This window comes from Eptatretus burgeri, chromosome 11, assembly GCF_056783735.1.
Source record: "Eptatretus burgeri isolate ZD-2024b chromosome 11, Ebu_testis_v1, whole genome shotgun sequence".
Lineage (NCBI taxonomy): Eukaryota > Metazoa > Chordata > Myxini > Myxiniformes > Myxinidae > Eptatretus > Eptatretus burgeri.
The window spans coordinates 24,994,590-25,017,089 of NC_140971.1; the positions used below are offsets into that span (position 1 = coordinate 24,994,590).

Sequence of the window (22,500 nt, forward strand, 5' to 3'; positions counted from 1 at the left end):
GTGATAAGGGCAGTCTGCCATGTTGAAAACACTTTGTACATATAATTTTTGCTTGCGAAGTTATATCAATGGAATGCACTAAAAGCAGACTGTTGGACTTTGGTATGGAGCTCAGTTGTACTATTAATCTATTATGTGATTGCATGAAGGAGCATGAACTGGAAGCAAGGAGGCAAATCCTTGCAGAGGAAAAGAAACTGAAGAAGGAGCAACGAGATGCTGTGCAGGCAGCCCGAGATGCGGAGCGCCGGCGTCGGGATGAGGAGCAGCGTGAACGCAAGGAGCGAGACGAGCGGGAACGTGCCGAGAAGCTCAAGCAGAAAGAGGAACGCAAGGAGCGGGATGAGCAGGAACGTGCCGAGAAGCTCAAGCAGAAAGAGGAACGCAAGAAGGAACGGCAGGAAGCACTTGAGTGAGTCGCTGAGCTGGCATGGCGTTTGTTTGCTCTCCAGGAATCGATTAACCAAGTGCAGCCTTTTGAGATTATATTATTATTTGTTTACTTGTAGAGGGAAATACTCATTTTGTATGCTTTTTAAAATAAAGGTTTCATAAATTTTTCTTCTGTTAATTTTTTTTTTTTTTTGTAAACGAGCATAATTGTTTTTTTTTTCTTTTTTTGGAATGCTTGCTGTCATGCAGCTTGGTTCAAAAAGGGCACTTCTAAAATGATCCCCAATTGATTGCTCAAGATCAAAAGAAATGACCACCATGGAGTCATCTCCGTAGTGGTAATTGATTAATTTATTTATTTTAAGCAAGATTTATTTTATAATATTTGGGTGGCTTAGATTTTACTTGGGCAAATGCCAAAGTAAACCTTTGCAGCAAAATCGGATGAGATCAGATTTGCAGATTGATCAACTCTTTATTGCTGAAGTAGAAAATTGCACAGATTGTGTTTTGGGAGGGAGGATTTGTCTACATTTACATTTTCATAAACTGGAAATGCAACTCCTTCCAGAGCAAAGAATGAGGAAAAGCGCAAGAAGGAAGAGGAAAAGAATAAGGCGGAAATCGAAAAGGTAAACCTTTTCAACAATGGTCATCGGAATACCATGCCAATACAACAAAAAATGTCATCTAAATTTGACCTTGTGCACTTCAGAAATGAAGGTTTGGGCTATCGCTTACTTTGTGCTTACTTGGAGGAAGGAGGATTGAGCAACAGTGTATAAACTAATCTTGGTGGTTGTTTATGTCTTTCATCTTATTTCATGTTTGGCTTACAGGATAGCGAAGAGGTTTGCACAATCACCTCTAAGCTGTCTAGCCTGGGTTTTGATCCCGACCCAGCTATAAACTGTCATCCTGGTGTTTCACAGGCAGGGTGATTCATCAATGTGTGTTTGCCTTCCCTTGGATGGACGTTAAACTGGGTGTCCCGTCTGCCAGCATTAGTTGGTAGTCACTGGCACCATGACCAAATTCCTGTCCTGACCAGCAGAGGTTATTGCTATTGCATCAGCGGCACAGCCGTGCCTTCAGCCAATGAAACTACCCCGTGCAGTCTTGTGCTGCATGTTATGACTCTTCACTCGGCCGAGTAATGACAGAGTCGAATGAGGGTTTTCGAATGATACGATTTATTTCAGAAGATGGCACTACGCATGCGGAATGCAGCCCAAAGGCCCTTCAGTCAGGTGCCCCCGGACCACATTGAGATTCTTACTTCAAAACAGTTGTATATATAATCACACAAAAGCAGAAATGGGTGTGGACTACAAGTGTGTGCTTAAGGGATAAAGAAATAAAGAAATAAATGCGGCAGTGGGCTTCTTTCCCCCCTCCCTAGGGGCCCTCAGGGAAGTTGGATCAGTCAATCCTCAGATTCGCAACCCAACAGTTCATCTTGCAAACTAATAACTTTCTAAGACTCCTACACCCCTACACTGGCACCTGCTGATAGCAAAGGCGAAACTCTGGTGATGACTAAGAACAGGAATGTGTGGGATATCAGCATACACAGTTTTCCCAAGGACATGCTGTCAGGCAGCTGCAGAGCCATAAAGAGTTATCAAAGACATAGTGAAAACAGCATGATACATTTAAAGCAACATTTTAAAGCAAGGTTTGAATAATACACAATTACAAGCAAGGTTAGAATCCCGACAGCTGATTAACACACAGCTAATGGTCCAAAATATGACCACCTAGCATATCATCATAACAGTTTCCCTCCTTGGTCATATTTTGACCATACCCAGCCACACCTGATACTCACCAACCGAGTGGACCCCCTATTTGGTTCCTGTAGCAGCTACCCCTAGGCCCCCGTGCCTGCCAAACGGGATTTGCAAATGCCGTGGATAGCCATCAACATTCCCCAAATGAGAAGTCCCCAACTGCCGGTGGTTCAGGTTAGCTTCTGTTGCCTTTTATCTTGCCCACTGCCACAAGTCTCCCATTAAGTTGTCATATACAAATTTGATGTTAAGTCCACACAATATTAAAGGCACTACAAGTCTATACAATATTAACAGCAACATTATTATTTAGGCAATTATACTCAACACTAATTACAACAATAATATTTACAATATGCAAATGTATTAATGGGTGAGCAGCACTGTGAGCGCTCAAGGCATGGTGTAAGCTCCTTTCTCAACTTGCGCTAGAAGACAAAAGAGTCTCATGAGATGCATATTTACATATAAGGGTCATACAAGTATTTTCCATACATTCCTTCACTATCTGGTATTGTCCATTTTCCATGATTATGCATATGCTAGTCAAAACACTGCCACATCTATCATAAACCTCCATCAGCATTTTACTTGTAGATTTCCTTTCTTTCTTGTTACAACTTCCTGTATCTTCGTGTGTAGTGAGATGTATGAGTCCATGTTTGGCTTACCTTTTCACTTGAAAGTTCGTTGAGTAATCAGTAATACCTGGAAGAGTCTTCCCCAGGGCGCCCTCCGCCAGAACACCTTGTTGGCTCCTCAGCTGGTGGGGGTCGGGTCTGGTTGTGGCCCCATACAGAGGTCCTCGGGGTCTTCCTCCATGAGTTCGCTGTTAATTATTATGATGGCCTGGGTGAGGGGTGAGGCTTCACAGCATTTCTTTAGACAAATGGAAATGAGACGTTTGATCAGAAATACTCCAAAAATGATTCCCATGATGATTAGGATTGCTGCCCCTACCAGGCACAGTAACCAGTCTCCCCAGTCATGAAATATAGATCTCCACCCTGCGTAACCCTCCTTGCGTTCCACTCGATCGCCGTGAGAGCTTTCAAGCCTTATAGGTGAAAACACCTATAAGTGAAATGTGTTCTTCTCTGGGAGGTTACTGTATTTTCACAAGATTTCACAACTGTACTCCAAAAGGGTTCTTTCGGGGCCCATGGAACTTGGGTAATTAGAGATGCGTGTTGACCCCATATGAATCCTATTTGTGCAAAGTGCCCCCACTGGGTTTTGTCTTGCGTTTTGTTCTGCCAAGCCACTTCTGTCTTTTCTGCATTTTCTGACGTCCCCCTTTGCCACGGAGGTGTATACGGTTTCTTTGGCTTGAGTGTGTTGCCTAGTGATAGGTCCCCCCACAAAGGAGTAGTGTCAGTACCAGGAGTTGCATATTGTGTCGTCAAAGGTTCTGTCACTGTCTCCGTTACTACAAGGTTTACAGCATGCCACTGCACTGAACACTGCAGTCAACTGCAACATAATGACAAGTATTTGTGTAAAAGATTATTTTTAAATGATACCTCCGTACGAGGCTCCCACCATGACTAGAGCTTGCAGGACTGGAAGTTGCTCTGGGTGCGTGGTGAGTGGACGTGAAGGCCAGAGACCTTACTGTACACTACTGTGGATTTTGATCAGGCAAGCATACCTTCCATCCATCTCCTTGTCTGACGGCCAGTAAAGTGTTCTGGTGTTCGTTGCCCCATCTTGTGGTTCTGGGGCGCATCTCAATCTGTTCACCATTCTTCCTAACTCCCCTGCACTATGTCCGTTACTAACTGCCATCGAGATGTACGGTGCTAGTCCTTCTCTGTGCTTCATTAGTTCGCGCTCTCTGGCGGCTTGTTTCACCTCCACCGCCGCTCCTTCCTTCCCGATCCATCGGTTGGTTTTCATCAGAGTGCGTTTGACGGTGTAATCTCTATGTGCTTTGGCCACGTATTCATAATCCTGCCCTGTTTCATCGTAGTCAACAGTGAGTGCAGTGCAAAGCCAATTCCATTCCTTCCAGATCGATGTCGTTGCTAAGCAACCATTCCTCTACATCCCTTTAATTCCGCTTATGCTTCCCAAATCCAATGAATTTATCCTGACAGATAGAGGCTCATATAAAGACAACAGACATGCTTTTCTGTCCGCTTCCAGACAAACATCTCGACCCCGACAGGCAGAGAATCGAAACGCTCCCTCGTCAAGGCCCACGATGGCTGCGTGTTCAAACAGCACGAGCCCCGCCCGTAATTTTTCCCAAAAACACCGCTATCCTCATAAGTGCGTAGCCTACCAAACGTCCTTGTTCTTGGATGTCTGACATGTAAACTAGGACAAATGTGTCCAAGAGCCACGTCCTAAAGGTTTTGTCTTCACCAGAATAATAATAAGAACAACGCGGAACTCTCTTAGAGCCGGCGTTTACTACGCGAGACGCGGCTAAAAGATAAACCCACTTTAAATAAAATCCGTTCCTTGTTCAAAGCATTTAAATCCTCCTTTCCATCTGTTGTAGTAATCAACAATAAACCTTTTTGATCGGCTTTATTCTCACAAAACCCATACGCATATCTGCAACAACATAAATATACATAGGGTAAGAATAACAAAATACAATAACTTGTACACATAATACTGAAGGCAAACTCCATACTCTAATCCCAATTACATTCCTCAGAGTACACCATTCCTAATACAGTATACTACATACCATTACTGTTCCAGCACGACCCTCCACGGAGCACGCGGCATACGAGTCATCACCAGCCACCGACCCCCATACACAGTGCTGCCACATCCGCCCAATCTCCGTTGCCGCTAATCACAGTACGGCACTTCATTACCACAACACCATCCATCCTAAATCCCTCGGTCCTGCGCCTCTTCCGCGTCTCTTTTTTTTTTTCTCTTTTCCTCTTCCGGTCACGAAGCCCAATCAACAACAACAACAACAACAACAACAACAACAACAACAACAACAACAACAACAACAACAACCGGAACAAACATATATATATATATATTACAGCCTTGTTTCAAAGCATTGTCGCTTCCATGTTCCGATAGCGCGTGCACTCGCCTCGAAACACAAAATCGAGCGATCCTTTGAAACGTCAATGTCCTTATTAATTAATTTTACCACAAAGCTATCTCTTTAAAATCTAGTTTGTCCACCATATTCAAAATCAGCCGCCTCGAGAAATTCTTGTACATTGCTCCGACAAGCAGGCACATTCACAGCAGGGTGTTAATTGCACTTTCAAGTTTGACAAAGCGCGCTGGGCCCATGCGTGATTACGTCATCACGCACTCACATGAGCAATACGTCTTATCAGCGCGTTGGTTTTTACCATCAAACTCACGGAACAAATATTTGACGACATCTCAAATACGTTCGTTTTAAATCGGAATTTTACAGAATCCTATGAAGGGCGTCCCCATCTTGTAAAATGTGCTAATCCATTTCGTAAACCCTCACGATAAGCTGTCCTTCGACGGGACGATTTCGTGCTTTCGGCGCGCCTGTTAAATCCTATGGCACGTCATGTGACTCGCAAAACCCCATAAAATAAGTTTTTTTCCCAGATTTACGAAAGTCAAGCATAAAACATGCTTAATGACCCCAACAATGAAACCAGAATTGAAACTGACGTTAAAACGAACCCGTAACGTCGATCAGCCTTACGAAACATGCAAAGTGGAAACAGAACTGAATTTCAATTTGAAATCAAAATGATGCTCCGTGGAGACCATCCATTTATCACGTACAGTGTTCAAAGCCAAAACAGCATACAGAGTTTATCGGACCATGAGAAAATCCGAACGTTGGTCCATTTGACATCCCATTTGACAAACTGTCTGCTGAAGTGGTTTTAATTATTCAATTCCCCATCCAGTTCACACACACACACACACACACACACACACACACACACACACACACACACACACACACACACACACACACACTCTCTCAATGACATTTTCCCATCACTGAATTAACAACACGTGCAGAATCGGTCATCATGGTCCTTCCTCCAGATTTGGTGTGCGCAATTCACCTCGTCCAAAGTCTTCACATTGACGATGACGACCCATCATTATCTCCATACAAACATACAAGTTGTTCCACACATACAAGTTCCAGGTTGGAACACTCAACTTACGTCTAACACAAAACTCAACCTTCCCCACCACATTGTATTCACAAATACATCCAAACAGGTAACTTCTACAAACAGCCCTTCTCCTGGCTCATTAACCTTGTGTTCTTTTCCCGTTGGTTCAAGATTCCCTCTGAATCGAATCGCTTACGTCCTGTCTCACTTTGTGACTCCGTTAGCCACGCTGCAAACGCTCTCCAGTGTTTTCCACTTTCACCGATAACTTTAAGTGTTGTTCCTTTGGGTAACTCTATGTTCTTTGCAGAGTTATTCCCCATCTTTTGTTCTTATCTTACCAACCGCCTAATAGCTGTAAATCGTTTCTCCTTTTACACCGGGACCGAGATCCCTTTCGACCCGCCGCCTAATAGCCTCAAACCCAATGAAGGCCTCTAACCTTCCCTCTCTTGGTACAGGATTCCAACCTGTTTCCTCCTTATTTCACACGGATACCTTTATCCTCGACCCTTACCGGTTCTAACATACGGCCTGCCAGCCCTCTTTGTGCCCTTCAAACAAACCGCATTCGAATCACCTCATATGTTTTACCGTTACAGTTCTTGATCCGAGCAGATCCTGGAGCTACGTCCAGCGGGGCACTGCCCACCAAGTGTACAGTTTTCACCTAACTAGGGCTCCCTGTCTTAGGTGCCCTATACGTGCAATTTCCACGTACCTTTAGCTGAACCCTTGTGATCGCTGTACACCAAGTGGAGTCCCGCCGTCCACACCGCCAGCATCAGTCGCATCGCATCCTCGTCGCCAATTGTTATGACTCTTCACTCGGCCGAGTAATGACAGAGTCGAATGAGGGTTTTCGAATGATACGATTTATTTCAGAAGATGGCACTACGCATGCGGAATGCAGCCCAAAGGCCCTTCAGTCAGGTGCCCCGGACCACATTGAGATTCTTACTTCAAAACAGTTGTATATATAATCACACAAAAGCAGAAATGGGTGTGGACTACAAGTGTGTGCTTAAGGGATAAAGAAATAAAGAAATAAATGCGGCAGTGGGCTTCTTTCCCCCCTCCCTAGGGGCCCTCAGGGAAGTTGGATCAGTCAATCCTCAGATTCGCAACCCAACAGTTCATCTTGCAAACTAATAACTTTCTAAGACTCCTACACCCCTACACTGGCACCTGCTGATAGCAAAGGCGAAACTCTGGTGATGACTAAGAACAGGAATGTGTGGGATATCAGCATACACAGTTTTCCCAAGGACATGCTGTTGTGCAGCTGCAGAGCCATAAAGAGTTATCAAAGACATAGTGAAAACAGCATGATACATTTAAAGCAACATTTTAAAGCAAGGTTTGAATAATACACAATTACAAGCAAGGTTAGAATCCCGACAGCTGATTAACACACAGCTAATGGTCCAAAATATGACCACCTAGCATATCATCATAACACTGCATATGAACGTAGATCTCATTTCATTTTGCTTTGATGCCAGAGATTTGAGTTTATGTGGACTTGCCTCCCTTTAAGGTTCATAACTTTTGTGCAAATCCCACTGAAATTATGGAGGTATGGACAAGGCTAAGATGCTAGGTTAATCGGATGTTGTAGCAGGAATTTGTTGAAGTAGGGTTTTGCACACTGATAATGGGTGGTAAAATTCCGATTAAAAACTCTATTCCAAGTGAAACGCAAACAAACTCGAATTCACGTCTTGCAATGGAAGTACTCGTAAGGCAGGCGGAAATTTTTATTCCTCCGCTGACGATGTCGCCGGAGGCATTATGTTTTCTAGTTGTTCGTTCGTTTGTCTGTGCGTCCGTGATAGGTTTTCATTACCGCGAATAACTTGAGAACGGCTAAAGGGATCGAAGTCAAACTTGGTACAAGTATGTATAATTTTGTAAATAATGATCTGAGATTAGATTTTGGGGTCAAAGGTCACAGGTCATGTTAAGTACAATTGTGATGCTTGAGAACAATCAATTTAATTCTCTCCGGCCTCGCCTCGCCTCCCCTTCTCTGTCTGCAATATGTCCCCTCCCCCCCACCCCCCCATATTTCCGTAGGGTGCTCAAGGTCTGCCAACATCCCCCTTCTGGTTAAACTACCAAAATCCCGAATCACTGCTTTCCTTCAACCCTTCATTCCTCTTTTTTCCCACCTTTGGAATAAACTCCCACACTCTCTTCAATCCCACTCTTCCCTCCAGGTCTTCAAAACAGTTGTTCACCACCATCTCCTATCTTCCCCCATCCCAAACCACGATCTTTTTTACCCCCGCTAATTCACCCCAAACCCACCTCCTTCAAATGTCTCTGTTCCTCACTGTGTTTTTCCTTCCCTCTTCTGCCCCTCTTGTCTCCTGCTCCCCTTGTTGTATGTTCTGTGTGTTAGCTGTCATAAGAACCTCGACAGTGTATACAAAAAAAAACTTGGTACAAGTGAACGGAGGAATATTGGGCGACGTTGAAGAGTGCCGTTCTTGTTTTTATTGGATTATTGGTCCACGTTAAGCGGAGCTGTTTCGGTTCCGGTTATTTCTGGTTTGGCTATATGTTTATGAAGACAACCCTAACAGCTTTCAATATCTGTTGCTAAAAAATAGTACCTGTATGAATGTTTGAATAGGTGGTTGAAAAACCAGTTGTATTAGTGCTGCTATGGGAAGCAAAGCTGCAACTGTGTGGAGATTATATCTAGAAGCTGGTGACGTGTAGCAAAGCCACGGTCGGCGTTGCTGAATGGACATGTGCAGGGTGGTAAGGTTTGCGTAACAGGGTAAGAGCAAATACAGAACATGCTTTTGTACATTTCAAAAAATGAAAATCCGAAGCAGTGATTTTAACCATGTATTCTGTCTGGCATTCCACTGATATGAAATTGATAGAGGATTTTAAAAAAGGATGAGGGATTCCATTTTATATATGTTGAGAATTGAACTTATTCTCCATGAAATCAAAATTTTAAACAAGTGCAAGCATCCTTTTGAAGTTGAAGTTGTTTCTTGCCAATACTACATTTAATTTTCTTGTTTGTCTGTTTTATTGTAAGCGTAATTCAGCTACTCGGTCTCATTCCTTGTTAACTTGGAGTGTACCACTTCTCCATTTATAGCAGGTTAGCATGCACGGTTCAGGCTGGTTTCTGTGTTTAAAGTTTGCATAAACCATTTTTACCTCCGCCACTGAAGGTGAATAGAGGTTATTTTCACCCCTGTGTGTCTGTCTGTTTGTGGACGGATTTGGACGAAATTTTGGTGGAGAACTTGGGTATATGACACGGACGAAATTATTATATTTTGGTGAAGATCCGTATCTGGATCCAGATCCGAGAATTTTTTGTGATTTTTTTATTTTTATTTTTACCATTGAGAGATGGGGCCAAAAACGACATATAGCAGGATAACTCAAAAAGTTGTGGACAAAATCGGATGACACTTGGTGGGCGGGTTGCATATGCAACAAGGAAGAATTGATTCGATTTTGGTGAAGATCCGAATCTGGATCCAGATCCGAGAATTTTTTAGTGTTTTTTTTCACCATTGTGTGATTGGGCTAAAACCATATATAGCATGACATTTCAAAAAATTATGGACGCATTCGGACAAAACTTGGTGGATGAGTTGGTTAGGAGATGAGAACAAGCCGATTCAATTTTAGTTCATGTCCGAATCCAGATTTGGCCTCTCAGTGGGATACAAAACAAACTAATCAGCTTGGTGGAGGGATGTGCTCTACCGAATACCCTTCTCATTACTTAGTTATTATTTCTTGGCACTCAGTTGCGACGTTATCATTCTATTTCCATGGGATTGGGTCTCAGTCGGCAAACGTGAAGCATTATTAAGCCTTTCTTGTGGTCAAGTTTCAGACAATGTGGACGTGTTGCTATTCTCGTTGATTAAGTATGTTGACCAACAGTTTGTTGGTGTGACGTTGCATTGACGTGTGTAATGGCGCCGCTTGCTTTGCAACTGGTGACACTTGACTGTAAGACTCTTTGTGGCCAGATTTTCTAATTTCAGGCAAGTTTTCAGCAAAGTCCAGTGAATGGACCCTTTGCAGAATGTGTGTGAACCCACTGCTGGAGATGAGATTTGTTTGCCAAATGAAAAGTTTCTTGTGCTTTGAGTACTTTACACTTTAGCATGTATTGTTGCGGGGCCGGGTATCGGCCGCGAGCACGACCGCTAGATGGAGCAGTAGAGTCGGCTCGACCGATCGCCCGGAATTTAGATCGTACCTTTTCGGAAAAGTACGGGTCTCTTTCGGACCGTGAAGGGTCAATATTTCTGCCACGTGGTACAGGGTTATTTGCCAATTTTCAAAATACCTAGATTTCCACGTGGCGATTTACCGAGTCTCCACACCCTCGACGGCACCCATACGGAACGAGCTGCTAGCGTACTCTAATCGCGTGCGACCCGAGCGGTTTATCGCCGAGAACCGTCGGTCCAAATGTCCCGTTACAGCGGCAACAGCCTGGCTAATTGTCCAACACGCAGCACGCTAAGCCAATGGAGGAAAGGACATGAATGAGCGGATACATTTCACAAATGGGGATGTTTATTTAACAATAGGCAGGGAGGGGAACACAAAAGAGCAGAGTTATCCGAATATTAATAAGCACGTATGTATAGCAAGGCACTTAACAATTCATTACTTACTAACTGGCGCCACAAACACACATACACACACACCCAAAATAATCGGACCAAAATGGTCTATATTAAGGCCTCCAGCTCGGATGAAAAGGACGAGCTGAAGACCAGGTTCTGCCTCGGACCTGTCCAGCTCGTGTAGTCTTCAAGCTGATTCGGACCGGACACCAGTGAGGGCGAGCTGAATCCAGACACCGGCGAGACGATCAGCCTTCCGAGCTAAGGCGGATTCTCTCTCGCTCCAGAACACACGCTGGGGAAGAGGAGGCGCCGATCCTTCACAATCCGCTGAGTCGATTCAATCGAAGAACCACCAACCAAGAACCAAGAACAAAAACTTAGAAGAGCCAAGAAGAGTGAACCAATGATACCCAGAGCGAACAAGACCCACGAACAAAAACCAATTTCTGTCTCTCTGTTCCTTCTTATCTCTCTCGGGTGCGGCTCGCTTCCGGCATGACTCGTTTGCCGTCCGTGGGGGCTGTCGCACCCCCCCCTCTTGGAGTGCCCAAGCGAGCAGATTCATGTCCATATTAGGGAATGGAATTCAGTTCGCTCATCGTTGGGTTGGGGCTGTCGCATCCCACCCCTTGGAGTGCCCAAGCAAGCCGATTCATGTCCATATTAGGGAATGGAATTCAGTTCACTCATCGTTGGGTGGGGGTTGTCGCATCCCACCCCTTGGAGTGCCCAAGCGAGCCGATTCATGTCCATATTAGGGAGTGGAATTCAGTTCGCTCATGCATTCTGAACACACCCGCATTTCAGCGAGCGTGCGGAGACAAGATTCAAACAAGATTTATTTATTTATTTTAACTTAAAATTTGATATTGGGTCAAAAATTTAAAAGATTCAGCCATGAATACATTAGTCAGGTTCCTTGTGTCCATCATTTGATGTTCGTTGGAATTTTTTAGACAGTAGCTAACCCCAACATTTTTGAAAAGCTTAAACAATACCAAAACAGAAAATCCATGTTTCACATTTTTTTCAATGCATATAATGTGGTCAAATAGGTCGTTTTGGGGGTATAAACCAGTTTTTTTTATTTCAGCTCTGAAAATTCAAAATTAATCGCAAGCAAGCAACTGATGATGCATAATTGTTAACTCGAGGACAGTTCTTAATATAGAATACATATGTCTGTATTTTGAGTAATGCACACCAGGAGGTTGACTCAGCCTGTCATCCTTCCGAGGTCGGCAAAGTGAGTACCAGTGTACTGGGCCTGGTGTATGCCCCGGTTATAATAGGTGTACCATATCCCTGTGTCGTAAGAGGTGACCAGGGTTGCGTCAGGAAGGGCATCCGGCATAAAACCTGTGCCAAATCACTATGCGGATCATAACGGTTGATCCGCTGTGGCGACCCCTAACGGGAGCAGCCGAAAGAAGAAGGAGATGTCTGTATGTTGAGCAATGGTTGCCATGGAAACGGCTATAATTTTGTCAAATTACCGTTTATTTAATGTATTGCTTTCAAATCTAGAAACAAGTCACGCATGAATATGGTGATCAGTGAAATGTACTTAATGTCAAATATGAGTTTGTAGTCAATTGGCATCACTGTCTCTAATGTCACTCATCATTGCCATCGTCATCATCACTATCGTGGTTATGCCGTTCAATGTTTGAGTCCTCGTCATTCTCACGAAGTGCTGCACATGCAAAGATCAGTGCATGTTAAGTTCTTGGCCCTGCAGGAACATCTCTGTGATGACCATTCTGTCTTCCACTGGCACCTTATCATCTCGATAATTGCCTTTGGTGCATTGAGAAGGTCGAGCATCTTTTTATTCCTTGTGTCATGGTGGACGGCGAGAGCCGTACCGATAACATTAGGATTTTCCCTTTGACGTTGCGGACGGAATAGAGCAGATTCATTCCGTGGTTTGTGCATTGCCTGCCTCCTTGACTTGAGGCTGTACATGATGGTTTGGCTTACAGTTAATACTGATCTGTCCACAACATTTGTCCGTGCTTCTGATTGCATCTCTTCCACTGGGCCAAGCATTATCCAACGTACCATTGCCTTAAGCTCTCCGGGGACGTCCTGTTCACTGCTCGAAACTTGTATATATTCATCTTGTTGGTCCTTGGTGGAGAAGTTCTCTAGACTTTTGCGAACAAGCATAGCTGCTTTGTATATAGCATCCATATGGTCCATTGTATCGTCATTTGTAATGCTAGCATTGACCATATCTTCCTCGCATGTCTCGCGTGAATAGAGAATAGAAGATTTCCGTCTGTTCTTTTGGAGCACTGACCTTACATTGGGTAACGCCTGTAAGATTCTATTCTTCAGCTATTTTCTACTGAACGTGGGTACATGATGTTCTAAGGCATCTTTACCACCTTGAAGGTTAACATAAGTTGTCTCGATGTCTTCCATACGGAGTTGAGTTTGCTGCTTGGTTAGGACATCTACCAAGTTGATCAGTTCAATTAAACTCACAACTTGTGTCATTGATGCTTTATCCTTCTCTCCTTTGGTGTCATGATCTCGCAAGACATGGAAGACATGTTTCGTCCAGCAAGACCTGTGGTACATAACGTCAAATGCATGTGCATCACTTGGCGCTATAGCAGTGTTCAGTCGAGTCTAAAAACAGGGTTCTGAGCAACATCAACAGCTTCTCTCAGCGATTTGCCCGCAGTCACTCCGTACAAGGTAAATAGGTTGACCATCAGTCCTCTGGCAACAGAAGCACAAAGCCTTGTCATAGGGGTCTGTGGATGACTGAGTGAATGGTGTGGAGGAGCTTGACGACTCCAGACATACTTCGGGCATTTTTCTCTTTCGACCTGGCCCTTTGGCGATATGCAACCCTGATGATAGTGCCTGATCATAACGAATTTGGTCCTTGTTAGTTGCGTTGGAATAGCATGTTCGGTGCCAGACAGCCTTCTCCTTTTGCAACAGTTCTGCTGACATCCCCTCACGTCGTTTATGAATCTGTACATAATCACCATCCTGTAAAGTGGCTCGCTCCTGTATTGTCTATCAAACAGCAGAACGACTCGACTTTTGGTTGCAACACCAAGGACCCTTTCAGGGAAGAATTATCTTGGCACAGGACACATTTTGTCCAGTTCGTTGATCCTTTTGTCTGGCATGAATCCTTGCCACTCAGTGGTACTTCAGCCATCATGTTGTTGGTCCTGCAAATATAAAAATAAATCGTCAGTTCATGAATGTCAAATCTATCATACATGATACAGCCTATAAAACTCGGGCTGTGCTTATGTCTAGGGCCATATCAAGGGCACAAATAACATTTATCACCATAAAAAGCAAACATATGAGAAAAACAACATCCTTATTTTCTTTGACTAATTTATTGACCTAAACTTATGTGATTTAAATGGAAGATGTGGGTAAATGTCGCAATGATAGAACTTTAGAATCCAAAATAAAAACCGCTACTAAGACATAAAATTACCTGAATAAAATAAAAGCAGAGATGAGTGGGAAATCAACAATACGCGCTAACTACATGTCAGTAAACTAAATAGAAACTCCAAATAGACTCCCTCTGTAATTCCAACCCCTGGGCACAAAGCTAACCTAATCCTATCCTATTATACAGCAGTTAATCTAATGGAACAAAATAAGTCAGTGACTGATTACAGTGACTTTCTTTCCGTATAAATGGAAGCACGAACCAGCACTGACATAAGGACATATTTAAAGATCAACCCAAAATAATAGAAAAAGGATAAACACATAGCTATAACATGACTGCCCGACTTCCAACTACGAGCCCAACAGGAAACGCAATTAAAACCTCCAACCATAATCATTCATGATCATTCATGATATTCATCATATGGCCATTCAAACCATAATCCTACACCATACAGAAGAACATAAAATGACAAAAAGGTACATACGCCTCAAAGGCTTTCACAACTTACCGAAAAAGGAAGAAAGGTGTTGAAAACCGAATATGATGAAACGAAGCTCCGAAGTAAACTGTCATGAATAAACGAAGCGAACTGAAAATGATGTCAATAGTGCTGCACGTGCTTGGACTCGCGCCGCGCCACATCACGACGTCATGCCACGTCCAGCAACCGTAACCTGAGGCGATGGCATGGCGTCGCGACGTGGCGTCACCGATGTTCCCTACAAGATCACACTTGCAATACATCAAACTACAAAAACTTAAAATCAAACGTTTTACTACTGAAGGTGCCGAAACCTTCTGATATTGAACAACAGACACACCAATGTTTTTTTGCACAGATGGCCGTTTCCATGGCAACCAACTGTTCCACTACTTGAAAATCATAATACTTATGTGTAAGTTAGTCATGGTCACTATATTTAACAATTATTTAGGCCATCCAATGGAAAATATAATTAAAAAAATATATATATATATTAAAAAATGGCAATTCCACTCCAAAAATGCTGTTTCCATGGCAACCGACAGTCAAAATGCAACATTTTATTATCTTATAAAATCCATTGTTAGCCATTTAACAGTAATCCATCATCAGTTGGTTATTTTGTATTGTTTCAGATTTTTTAAAATTGGAATTAAAAAAAGCGTTTTTCACCCCAAAACAACCTTTCCAAAAGTTGAAAAAATGTGAAACATCATTTTTAAAATTTAAATACATTTTAAACTTCTCAAAAATCGATAGGTTTGCTACTCTCCAAAAAAATCCGAAGAAATTACACAAGGAACCTGACTACATGAAAAATTTAACAGTCTCCTCCCCCATCATGCTGTCACCGATTTCACAGAAACCGCAGTCGAACCATCTCCTACATGTCATGGCCCATCACGGGAACCTGTCCAACTCGCAATCCTGCAAGATATGCAGAAACCCTGTGGAATTGCAACTGTCAAGTGACCATGAGACCTGAAACCAATTAGCTTCTTTCTGATGCACATATACACACAACATTAAAAGTAAATGATGAGAGATGTTTTCTTTCACAATGTCGTGAGATTCCCGGAAGGCCTCAAATAAGACCTTTTATAATGGCATGGGTTTTATGGTCCCTGTGGTCAAGTTGTTTAAGAGAAATAAGTCAAAATGATAAGGACCTGAATAACCTCTGTGGTAAAAATCCCTGCTTGAGAGAATGCCACATAGTTGTTTGGCATAGTATGGACAACAGAATGCTGCCTCCATCGCTGTCGCCTGTGATGCCTATTGGCTCAAAATCATTTTAAGTCACTTTGGTTGTTTTACACTGAAAGGAACCCTTATGGTGAGGGCATGGCAATTGTGAAGTTGACAGGTCCGAAGATATATTTGACTACACATCGAGGTGAGCACCAACATGGCAGCGATATGATTTTTCAGGTTGAAATTGTGGGTGCAGTCAGATGAACTATCCAATGAATGTGTGGACGGATGGACGCACGCATGCATGGCACCTTTTCTAGTATATATTCACATGCTGAAATGTTCACGGCATAATCCTGCTGTAAGCTACCTACATAAAACTACCTACATTTATCGAAGCTACCTCCAGAAAACCACCACATTTTCATTATCTGTTGTCATATTTGTTGAGATAGGTAATGCAAAGAACATTTGAAGATGTGTCATGTGAGCTTTAATACATTCCAGTCAATAAATGTCATTACCTCTGCCACCGAAGGTGGACAGAGGTTATGTTTTCACTGTGTATGTCTCTCTCGCTCTCTCGTTCTCTCGCTCTCTCTGTGTGTGTGAGCATGATATCACAAATGGTTACGTAGGGATTTGGATGAAACTTGGTGGACAGGCTGGGTATGTGGCAAGGAAGAATTGATTCAATTATGGTGAAGATCCAAATCCGGATACAATAATTTTTAAGTGATTTGTCACTGTTGAGAAATAGGGCCAACAGCGATTATATAAAATCATATTTCAAAACTTGGTAGATGAGTTTGGTAGGTGATGAGAACAAGCTTATTAGATTTTGGTTAAGGTCTGGATGCAGATCCGACTTATCTGTGGACCACAAAATGAAAACTGTTCAGCCTGGCAGAGGCATGCACTTTTCCAAGTGCCATTATAGTTTGTGCAATTTATTTAGATTTTTCAGTGTATTGTTATTAAACTATGCATCACAAAGGCCTGTAAAATTTCTTACGTTCTTTTGTTGGTCGTATTCCCGCTCTGTGTACCAGCCCTGCACAAAATGTGCAAAAAGTGAATTTGAAAAATGTCAAAAATATTGGTATTGTTTTACAGGACATGAACTAAAGTGATTATTTACTCTAATAAAATAATTCTTTCATAATTAATTCACATAGGCATTGTTAGTCAATTGCCATATATACAAACCATGCTAAATTGATCATTTTAATCTAATTATATAAAGCTGAGTTTGTGTCTGTGTGGGTGTGTGGGTCTGTTTGTCTGTCTGTGGGATGGTCATAAGCGCCACCCATTCTGCAGGCTACGCCTTCCCTTCCAGCCGTCCAGAAATCGCTGCCATATTTTTCGCTTCACATAGCTCAGATTGTTTAAATTCCTCTGGTGTACATTTGAAAATTGAACGTGTGTGTGTGTGTGTGTGTGTGTGTGTGTGTGTGTGTGTGTGTGTGTGTGTGTGTGTCGGTCCATAATTCCAAAATAACGAAACCGAGCAGCTTGAAACTTTGCATGCAAACTAAGAAAAAAAACTCCAAGGAACTGCAAGAGTGAAAATTAGGTGTTTGGGTTAATTAAAACACCCCTTTTGAAGATAATTAACGGCCTTATTTAATTATATCCTTTATCAGGCGCATTCCAAGCCACCACTCTCTATGGGGTCTGAAGGCATATCCTAGGTAACCTTGCTGGGGTCTGAAGCCACCATGTTGTTTTTTTTTTTTGCTTAACCATGCCTCGACTTGGAACAGGCCGCAATAATTTCTTTACGATAAAGTATTTTTTTCCACTTTCCTCACTCATATTATCAAATGCCTGTTCATAAAAGCTACAAATCGCTGGGTACATCGCTTTTTACTCCTCAGCCCGAATTGGCTAAGGGGTATTGTCATCATAGGCGTTGTCCATGCGTCTGTCAACTTTTGGTTTCCGTCAATTTTGAGGAGAACGCCTTGTCCGATTAAATCCATTTTTGCAGTGTGTTGGGGCTGGGTGGAGGAAGGTTCCTTTCGATAATCAGTGCGAGGCGAAATCCAATATGGCAGCTAGGGCAGCCATCTTGAATTTGATTTCCGGACAATAACTTGAGAACGGTTTGACAGATTGATTTTATTTTCATGGGGGTGGTTAGAGGAAGGTTCCTTTCGATATACTGTACAGCACAATCCGATATCCAATATGGCGGCTGGGGCAGCCATGTTGAATTTGGTTTCCGGACAATAACTCGAGAAAGGCTTGACTGATTTCATTTTTGTGTGATATAATAGGGGTGTTTAGAGGAAGGTTCCTTTCGATATTCAACGCAATCCGATATCCAATATGGCGGCTAGAGCAGCCATCTTGAATTTGGTTTCTGGACAATAACTTGAGAACGGCTTCACACATTGATTTTATTCTGGCGAGATATAATGGGGTTGAGTAGAGGAAGGTTCCTTTCCAAAATGGGACATTCCTGCGATTTTTCACTGTGGCCGCTACGGCAGCCATCCTGAAATTAGTTTCCGTCAATTTCGAGGAGAACGCTTTGCCGAATTAAATCCATTTTTTCTGGGTGTGTTGGGGTTGAGTAGAGGAAGGTTCCTTTCGAAAATGGGCGTGCTGCGATTTTCAATATGGCCACCATCTTGAAATTGGTTTGCATCAAGGGGCTGAGGGGTTACGCCCGCTTTGCGGTGCTATTTTTGTAAGTGCTATCGTTTTCAAATTAGGAACTTGGAGTGATTTCATGCATTATTACATGAATTAATTTTCCACGATCTACTCTCACGGACTAATTAAAATGTATTATTGAAATTTTTTTTGGCTTTGGGCATCGAACATCGGCTGGACTAAAGTGTTGAAATCTGGAGTGAAATCTAAGAATTTAGTGAAATAACGAGTCTTATAACTAAGCCAATATACCTATTTACTTTATGCAAGCAATACGATGGTCCCTCCTCCTTCAGATACATATTGTTGCGGACCCGGGGTCTGGGCGAGAAGACCACGAGGGGGGGGAGGGGGGTTGGGGAAGCTACCTCTGGTTCCCACCAGACTCTCCGTAATCGCAGGGCGTCGCACACGGATAACTCCGCGAAATGGCGGGTCGCCAATCGACCGTGAACGCGAATAACTTGACCACGTGACTTCTGGTCCTCTGTCTAATGGAACCGGTTACCTAAAATGATCACGTGATCTAATTACCGGGGGACATGCCCTCGGTATGTCTTCTTCAAACCGGATCACCTTACCGGATCAGATGCAGCCAAGTGTAACTGCCAAGCAGACAACGAGGTGCAGTGGAGAGGACGGAGCAGAGAGGCGGAGACTTGTATGAGGCAGGCGGGGAGAGAGAGAAGAGAGAGAAGAGAGAGAAGAGAGAGAAGAGAGAGAAGAGAGGACGGACGGACGGACTGCTTCGCAATCCACCTTTTGTAAGCCCCGGGCGAAGGGTGGGGCAACGACCCGAAGCAACACGCTGTCATCCGAATCTTGCTCTTCCATTGGGTCCCGGCCCCGCCCTGCCAGGCTCTTTGGGCTGGAAGCGGCCTCATTCGCATATCCGGCATGCCATGGCCTTGTACCGAACTCCCGGAATGTGTTCTGGCGACTGTACGAGGGTCGTGTTAGTCACCCATGCCCGTTCGGGGCACCCCCAGCGAGCTGCAGTTTGTACTGTCAACGTGCTTGGCCCGTCCCCACGCCAAGCGGTCCGAGTGGCCTGGGCCACGCAGCACATCTGTTTTTTTGGCGAATTACATTGATGTGAAGGTGCGGGGTGATTTTTCCTGTGTGCGGGAAATGTTGGTGGTCGAGGTGGTGAGCAAAGTGACGCCATTATCAATCGGCGCGCAGATTCGAATGAAAGGGCGTGCCATGTGTGTCCTGTACAGTGTTGTTGGTGGGTCTCTCAAGGGGTGGCTGCCTGGGTGCGGTGCCTGCTTCGAATTGTATCATGGATAAAAGGAAAGGGTTGGGATGGAAATCAGGATTGAAGATAGAGATATAGATATTAGACCTAGCTATTTGACCCACACAACGCACTTTGTCCCATTAACCCATGAGACATTTGGGAAAAGTCTGACTGCATGAAGACAAATGAAATAACTGCCTGGGGATCACTGTATGTTGGGTTGCCTTCGAATCTTCGAGGCAAGCGGTTTTGCAGAATCGCTTGAAATTGAAAAGTAAATATATATATATATATATATATATATATATATATATATATATATATATATATATATATATATATATATATATATATATATAAATATATATATATATATATATATATATATATATATATATATATATATATATATATATACTAGGGGTGGGCCTGTAGGTGCGTGCCTGAAGGGGAGTGCCAGTATGTGGAGCCCTCTCTCCCCCCCCTCTTGCCCCCCTCTAACTCCCTAGTCTCGCCCTTCCTCTCTCCCCCCTCCTCTCTCACCCCCACTCTCATCCCCCCTCTCCCGTCCCCCTCTCTCGCAGATATTGGTCGACAGATTAATGGCCGTAACTTGGGAACTGCTCGTCCAATTAATATCAAACCTCGAAAAGGCACATCCGCGGGTCCCCAGCAATATTCCTGGCAAGTCTCAATCAAATCGGACCGTCAATCGTGCAAAATAAATAAAAATAATAAATAAATAAACATTAATTGTGACGTCATTCGTGATGTCATAGCACCGTGTCTTGTCATTGGTCGACAGATAAATGGCCGTAACTTGGGAACCGCTTGTCCGATTGATATCAAACCTCGAAAAGGCACATCCGCCGGTCCCCAGCAATATTCCTGGCAAGTTTCAATCAGATCGGACCGTCAATCGTGCAAATAAAATAAAAATAAATAAATAAACATTAATTGTGACGTCATTCATGATGTCATAGCACCGTGTCTTGTCATTGGTCGACAGATAAATGGCCGTTACTTGGGAACCGCTTGTCCGATTGATATCAAACCTCGAAAAGGCACATCTGCGGGGCCCCGGCAATATTCCTGGCGAGTTTCAATCGGACCGGCGGTCGTCGAGAAACGGCGGTCGCAGACGCACACACGCACACACACACATTTCTGGAATTATTTCTATATATATATATATATATATATATATATATATATATATATATATATATATATATATATATATATATATATTGGATTCGCGAGGGGACCCTGGTGTTGGCGCAGTGGTGAGGGCAGTGGCTTGGGACCCAAAAGGTCCTGAGTTCAAGCCCCGTTGGGACACTGAATTGATATATGTCTATGTATGTATGTATATATATATATATATATATATATATATATATATATATAATATTGTTGAGGAAATTTGCAAACCACCATTCAGGTCCCGTAGGTGAGATATCTCTGTAAGTACATGTGTAGTTAGCCCCAAACCCGTTGTTTAGAGGGAATAAATGTGATTCATTCGGGCTGCGACCCTTTGAGATAGTCGTTTTTCTATTCTATCTTTATTTTGAACCAACCACGTCTCAACCGCCATCACACAACAACCACCAACCGCAACGCCGCTTCACAACAACAACAACAACAACAACGCCAACAGCCACGACCTTTACCTTCACAACTCGCTCCCGCAAACATCGCATCACCGCCATTCCAAACGTCGCCATGGCCATGGACCACCACTTTAAACCCTCCACCACCTTCACCTCTCCTTCTGCGGCCATTCCCGCACCGCTTGTGGGCACCGAGCGTCAGGCTGTCCTGCCTCGTGCGGGACGCGCGCCGAGCCGCGGGTGCAAAGTGCGGCCTTTCCGAGGAGAATTCGGATCAGGAATGATACACGCCCACTTCTGATCCGTCCAATCAGCAAGCGCGGGGCGGTTTGGCCCCGCCTCCAGGCGCGTCGGTGTAGAATCGGGATATGTAAATTCTCGGATCAGGGGAGACTCACGCCCCTTTTTCCTCCGTCCAATGGGCGAGCGTGGCTCCACCCCCGAGCTCGTTCTGATCAAGAAAATTGCATATGGGTTCTCCTGCCGGACTATAAAGCGCTGGGCGCGGGGCGAATTTGGAAGTCAGTTTCGGAAGAGTCAGTTTTGGAGAGCAGAGTGTGGCAGCAGCAGTCAGTTTTTCGGAAGAGTCAGTCTGGAGAGGTCGGAGAGCCGAGTGGAGCTCGCAGTCTGTCGGGGTTCGGAGTCTGTCGGGGAGCTGCAGAGAGGGGAAGCCTGGAGCTTGGAGCGCGGTCGAGTCAGGTTGGAGCGCGGAGTGAGTCGGGAGGCGAGGGCGTACAGGCGGTTTGCTGCAGTCGGCTGAGGAGAATTGCGGAGGAGACCGGATAGCTCGGGTCCGAGGCAAGGAAGACGGCGGTTGGCGACGAGTTCGCAGTGGAGTCGTTCGTCGCGGATCCCAAGCAGGCCAACTATCCTCTTTCCCCAGAGCATCAACAATTCCCCCCTTTTTCCCCCCCGC

General features: G+C 43.9%; 1 protein-coding gene across 2 annotated transcripts in view; it reads left to right on the plus strand.

Moving 5' to 3' along the window:
• The window catches only part of CHAF1A (chromatin assembly factor 1 subunit A), a 109,645-nt gene that overhangs the window by 29,135 nt on the left and 58,010 nt on the right, over nucleotides 1-22,500 (plus strand). For both annotated transcript variants that reach the window (XM_085845593.1, XM_085845594.1), the window contains exons 5-6: nucleotides 150-412; nucleotides 965-1,025. In XM_085845593.1, coding sequence (XP_085701719.1) covers nucleotides 150-412; nucleotides 965-1,025 — 324 coding nt within the window. The remainder of the gene's footprint in view (nucleotides 1-149; nucleotides 413-964; nucleotides 1,026-22,500) is intronic.